At 64.7% G+C, this 6,135-nt stretch overlaps 1 protein-coding gene across 2 annotated transcripts; it reads left to right on the top strand.

Annotated features, from left to right (window-relative positions):
* Window positions 1-1,026: 1,026 nt before the first annotated feature.
* NXPH3 (neurexophilin 3) lies at window positions 1,027-4,568 on the top strand. Of its 2 annotated transcripts, none has more exons than XM_006098945.3 (2): window positions 1,027-1,459; window positions 3,746-4,568. In XM_006098945.3, exons 1-2 carry the CDS (start codon window positions 1,406-1,408, stop codon window positions 4,448-4,450), a joined length of 759 nt encoding a protein of 252 aa, XP_006099007.1. In that variant the 5' UTR covers window positions 1,027-1,405; the 3' UTR covers window positions 4,451-4,568. The 2 variants fall into 2 exon arrangements, with proteins under 2 accessions (XP_006099007.1, XP_006099008.1); XM_006098946.3 differs by lacking the exon at window positions 1,027-1,459 and adding an exon at window positions 2,465-2,602.
* The last annotated feature ends 1,567 nt before the right edge of the window (window positions 4,569-6,135 follow it).

The following is a 6,135-nucleotide window of genomic DNA, read 5'->3' on the forward strand; positions in this document are numbered from 1 at the left end:
GCCTTCACAGCCTTTGCAGGGTGCTAGGACCTGGCCTTTGCTTTTTCTAAGGACTAAAGAGCCCTACATTCCAGGAAGGAGATGTGAAGATTAGTGGGGGGGGGGTCCCATCTTTGGGAATCTCATATCGGGGTCCTGTGCTTCCTCCTTGCCCTGGAAGTTTACAGAAACTAGACATAACCAGGGGCCCGGCAGAATAGGAGCCCCTCATCCCAGCCTAGCGACTGCCTGGGTCACAGGGTCCATGCGAGTGAAGAACAGGAACAGCCTCCATGGAGCCCTTGTCCACTTCACTACCCAGCTTCGCAGGAGGCTCACCCCTGACCAGCCCCAGACCCCCGGCTTAACCCCTAGCGGCCTTGTCAGCACAGGGCTTTAGCCAAACGTGTGTGTGTTGGAGGCGGGAAGGAGAACAGTTACACCAAATAACTGTAAAGTAGGAAAGGAAAGGGACTGACATGATAACAAAGGGAGTACAGGCTAGACACCCAGAAGAACTTCCCTCCGCACAGAAGCGAGTCTTGCAGACAGAAAGTGGCCTTTCGGCTGTGGGGAGCGGCTGCAATAAGGAAGTTGTTTGTTGTTGTTTTTCCAGATCCCAGGGCTTCTGGGGCTGAGGGTGGAGCAGCAGATGCCAAGGCCCTGCTCGAGGGGTGGAGAAGGTAGGGTCCCTAGCCCGGGTCACCACCCTCTCACTGCATTTCCAAGAATTTCTCCGCCCCCGAGTCTTGCCCCCTTTGTCCTGGGTCCCCGAGCTGCGGGCCAGGCCGGCAGGGTAGGGAGTTAACTCCGGGAGATACGAGGCGGGGAGGGCGGGGGAGGGCGGGGGGAGCTCACGGTACCTGCCGCCGCAGCTCGCAGCCGTCGCCGCTGGTAGGAGGAACGAGGAAGCGGGAGTCGCCTGGGCGCCGCGAGCGCTCCAGTCTGGCGGGTGCTGCGCCGGGAGCGGCGGCCGGGTTCGGCGCGGCCAGGGGCGTCCGCCAGGGGGCGCGCCGCGACGGGGCGGGAGGGGCCGTCTGGTCTGGGGAATTAGCACTAGGGACGGGCGCGCGCGCGGGTCCCCAGCACATCTGGGCGAGAGCGGCGCCGCTGGAACCCAAGGGGCCGCCGAGCGCGGGTCTGGAGCGGCAGAGCCGCCGCGCATCTGGGACCCCTCGAGGCGCACAGCTGGGACCTCCGGAGGGGGCCGCGCGGCGCTCAGCCGGACCGGGGGAAGGGGGCGGCGGCTGCACAGCTGGACCGAAGGGGGCGGGGTCGGTCCCAGGCGACGGGCAGGAGCCAGGGCCGCGAGTCGCCGGCGGCCGGAGCATGGGACGGCGCGCCTGAAACGCGCCGGGGTGCGGCAGAGCCCTGGGACCCCGAGAGGAAAAGAGGAGAGAAAGGGGCGCGAGAGCCAAGGAGGAGGATGCAACTGACTCGCTGCTGCTTCGTGTTCCTCGTGCAGGGCAGCCTCTATCTGGTGAGCGGTCCGCGGGGAGCTGTGCGGCGGGCTGGGGCTCGGAGGACGGGGGGACAGCGCGGGAAGCTCCCGAGCCCGGAAACTTTCTCCCTTCCCCCCCACATCCCCGGGATGGAGGGAACGCCTGGAGGCTGGGGGAGAGGGCGGGTCCGAGGCCGGAGGAGGGACGGAACGGGTTAATAGGGGCGGGGAGCGGAGGCTTGGCTGGCCCACCCATTCGGCCGCTGGTGGCGGGAGGTGCGACCTGCAGCTGCGAAAAGGCCGGCCGCTAGGTCGCCGAGGGTCACCCGACCCCTTCCAGGAGCCCGGGCCGCTTGGAGGGGGAGAGGGGGTGAGTTGTGAGCTGGTGGCCCGCCAGGTCCAGGGGCTGGGGCTTTTTCCTGATCTCGGGGCCCCGGAGGGCCCCGGGCGGTGGGTCCCCCAGCGCTCGGAGCCGGTCCAGGCGGGGTTGGCCCCCGCGTCCCTCGCTCCCGCTCCTCCCGCTCCCGCCCTCCCCGCGTGTTGTTTTCCTCTCTTCTCCCGGCTGCGCGCAGCCCGAGCCCCACAGGACCTGGGCAGGCGGCTCCCGCCCCGGGCGCTCGCGGCAGCTGAGCCGGGCGCCCAGAGCTGCTCCCCGTGCTGTCGCCCATGGCTGCCCGGGGGCCCAGGACACCGGGGAACCCCACCCCAGGCCCCAGCGTAGGGCTTAACTCCCGCCGACCCAGCGCCCGCCGTCCGCGCCCCACCCCCCATCCTGTCGTGGAGAAGCCTCAGCCCCACATCTGGACCTGCCCCTTTCCTCTAAGCAATAATCCCCGTTGCCTCTCACACCCCACCTGCGGCCCTTCTCCCCATCCTCCACCCGTTCCGCTGTGACCCCTGGGGCCAAGCACACACAGATCTGCAGCCTTTAGTCCACCCCCTACCCCCAGCCTCCCCTCCTGCTGCCCCACCCACCCCTGGGGCCTGGCGGGCAGGGTCACTGCACACCTCCCCGGGCATGACCAGAGCCAGAACAGGGGGCATGAAGACCCCAAACCCCTTTGGAGTCCTCCAGACCCGAGCCCTCAGGCATCCCCCATCCTCACCCCAGGGATGCCAGCAAATCCAGATACCACCCAGCTGTGCGTGGTGCCCCTGGTGCTGGTGACATAGACACTTCGGGTGAGTGCTCTGGTCAAAAGCTGAGCAGACACACGTCAGGCGGCTGCCCTCAGGAAACCTGGCCTCCTGGACGCCCTCCAGAGCTGTCCGGAGCAGCTCGGTCATGGTGCCCTGCTGGCCCCCCCTTCTCCCCCCCCCCCCCCCCCTCCAGGAAGCCGCCCCGGTCGCCGGCTGCCAGAGCTGGTCCAGCAGAGCCTTGGCAGTTTTACAGGAGATTCGGGGTGGGGATGGGGCTTGGATCAAACCCCTATGGAAGGACTCGTCTGGTCTGTGAGGCTGGGAGTGTGTGGTGAAGTGGGAGGGCTGACCCCATGTGACTTCGCCTCCTGGTGATGTAACCTTTGAGTGCTGATGTCCTCATCTGTGGAATGGGAGTGATAACGCCTCCCCCATCGTGCAAGCAAGGCCCTGGCCTGTCCTCAGGGTCCCCGTGGGAGGGTTAGGCTTTCCACGCCCTGGGCCATCCTCAGGGTGAAAGTCACTCCAGGTCTCCCCACAGTCCTGCTGTATTTATACTTGAGAGAGAAGGTCCCTGGGCTCCGTTTCCTGCTCCACTGTCTGCTGGTTCCCATGGCCTCTGGGGGTAGAAACTGTCCTAGGACAGGATGGTGTCCCATCTTCCCAGCAGACTAGGAAGTCCCCGGAGGCAAGGGCTGTACCTCTCTGTCCACCTGGGGGCTCCCCCATCATAGGGATGGAGCTCTTCCATCTGAGGTGGGGCTCTCTGAGGGCAGAGACGGTGCCTCCCCCATCAGCCTGGGTTTCGCTCCACCGCTCCTTCGCCTGGGGCTCTATCAGCGCAGGGATATGCTGCTGCCTTCACACAGCAGCTCTCCCAAGAGCAGGAGCTGGGGGACCCCGTATCCCTGGAGCCGTGGTCCACTGGAGAGAATGCTCCTCCATCCTTTTAGACTTTAAATAATGGTCAGAGGCAAGAAAGTGGGGAGAGGAGGTGGCGGGGAGGAGATGGGACCCTGACACCAGTCAGAGGATACACCCAGCCCCCCGCATGAGTGGGCAGTGCAGGGACCCCTCAGTGCCAAGTCTGGGAGAGACAGGGCGAGGGATGATGCTGGCAGTGGGAGCAATGGACCAGAACTCCTGGGGACAGAGCTCTCACACTCATCACAACTCCTCCCACAGGTCATCTGTGGCCAGGATGACGGTCCCCCCGGCTCCGAGGACCCTGAGCATGATGACCCCGAGAGCCAGCCCCGGCCCCGGATGCCTCGGAAGCGGGGCCACATCCCACCGAAGTCCCGCCCCATGACCAGCTCTACTCTCCTGGGGCTGCTGGCTCCACCTGGGGAGGCCTGGGGGTTCCTTGGGCAGCCCCCCAACCACCCGAAGCATAGCCCCCCGCCGTCAGCCAAGGTGAAGAAAATCTTTGGCTGGGGCGACTTCTACTCCAACATCAAGACGGTCGCCCTGAACCTGCTTGTCACCGGGAAGATCGTGGACCACGGGAACGGGACCTTCAGCGTCCACTTCCGACACAACGCCACGGGCCAGGGCAACATCTCCATCAGCCTGGTGCCCCCCAGTAAAGCCGTGGAGTTCCACCAGGAACAGCAGATCTACATCGAAGCCAAGGCCTCCAAAATCTTCAACTGCCGAATGGAGTGGGAGAAGGTGGAACGGGGTCGCCGGACCTCGCTCTGCACCCACGACCCAGCCAAGACCTGCTCCCGAGACCACGCTCAGAGCTCAGCCACCTGGAGCTGCTCGCAGCCCTTCAAAGTCGTCTGTGTCTACATCGCCTTCTACAGCACGGACTACAGGCTGGTCCAGAAGGTGTGCCCAGATTACAACTACCACAGCGATGCTCCCTACTACCCCTCCGGCTGACTCTGGGCGGGCCACAGAGGCCAGGCCGGGGCTGGAAGGGCAGGCTGCCCACAGGCCTGGCCATCTGTCTGGACACTGGGCAGGGAAGGGGAGGAGCCTCAGGCAGGGAGTGGGTGGAGCCAAGTCTCACGTGTTCCGGAAGGGGTCCCACGTGCTGGCCTCTATCCTGAGGTCGTGGAGCGAGTCCCTAGGACGCAGGCGCACTGGAGGCTGAGTCTCCGAGCAGCCTCCCGGGTGTCCCCACTGAGCGACAGGCGGATGCTGTGTCCAGGAGGCCCCTGGGGCTGGCAGACCAGCGAGGCCCCAATAAAGTCATGGAGACGAGCCTAAAACCGTGGCTCCACCCCTGCCACCCGGAGACAGGACAGCAACAAGGAGAGGGCTATTTCGTCAGTGTGGACACCGAGGAGGTAGTGAAGGATGGCTGACGCGGGGCCTCCTGGGAGCCAGTCCTGGGGGCGGAGGCAGGAGGAGCTCCCCAGGCCCTCTCAGTGGGCAGCCCTGAGCCCCTTGTCCTGAACGGTGGACTGAGCTGGGCTTGAGGCTGACGTGGTGACTTTGGAGTCTTTGATGTCGTGACAAATCGATCATCTGCCTCCAGCCAGGCCACCCCTTTCCAAAATCCCCTCTTCGGCCTCGCTCTTCCACCCTCCTCGTGCCCTTCCTGCAGCCGAGACAGAGGGTGACCGTGGCTCTCCCAGCACCAAGGCCATAGGCGCAGCCCGCCTGTGCGCTGTGGCCCTCCTCTGCCCCACCCCCTGCCGGCTCCTCTGCGAGCATCTTGTCCGGTGAGCCACCCTTCGGTAGTCTTGCCTGGCGCACTGGGGCTGATGGAGATGTTGCCTCGCCCTTGGCTGTGGGGCTGGGGGAGGCCAGGCTATGGAGGGTGTGCCGGCCCTGTTCCGTGGTGTCTGTCTGTGGGGGGTGGGGGGGCAGGGGTCTTGTGAAATCACCTGATTGTCAGCTTCTGTGTGCAGAGTCTTGTTCTTGGAGCAGGGAATAAAGCTTTCCCGGGCATTGGATCCTTGTCAGGGGAAAGGGCCCTGGGGTCCAGCCAGCATTTCTCAGATGGTGGCAGGCCATGTGCTGGGGCCCAGAGCTGCAGGGCTCGGACAGCTGTGGGAGCCGATGGGGTGGCATCTGCAAAAGCAGCTGGGGTGGAGGGGAGAGCTGGTAGGTGGGATGGGCCATAGAAGGGTGTTCCTGGTGACCTCCCTGGATTGCCGTCTGGGTGGGCCCAGTGTGGGTCCCAGATCCGGCAGTGTTTTGCCCTGTGGCCTCGGGCAAGTCCACTCTCATTTCTTTTCTATAAAATGAGGAGCTGGCCCAGCCCAGAGGGTCTCGAATATAGTAGATGGGCCTCTGAACCACCGAGACGGTTTGTTAAAACAGATTTCTGGGTTTCAATCCCACAGAGGTTTGGGTGGGGCCCAAGAATGTCCCCATCTAACCCGTGCCCAGGTAGAGGCCAGCGCTCCTGGCTCAGGGGTCACACTTGGAGGACCGCTCGGATGACCTCGAAGGTCCTTTCTGGCTCGGCTGCCTGGATGCGGCGACGCCTCTGATGCCCTCTCCCGGCTGCGCCTTGCACCTGCTGCTCCTGGGAAGGGTCCTTTCAGAGAATCGGGGGGTTGGGTTTTCAGTCTCATGACCTGCTGGTGAAGGAACAGGCCAGGATGGATCGG

This window comes from Myotis lucifugus, unplaced genomic scaffold (genome assembly GCF_000147115.1).
Source record: "Myotis lucifugus unplaced genomic scaffold, Myoluc2.0 scaffold_254, whole genome shotgun sequence".
Lineage (NCBI taxonomy): Eukaryota > Metazoa > Chordata > Mammalia > Chiroptera > Vespertilionidae > Myotis > Myotis lucifugus.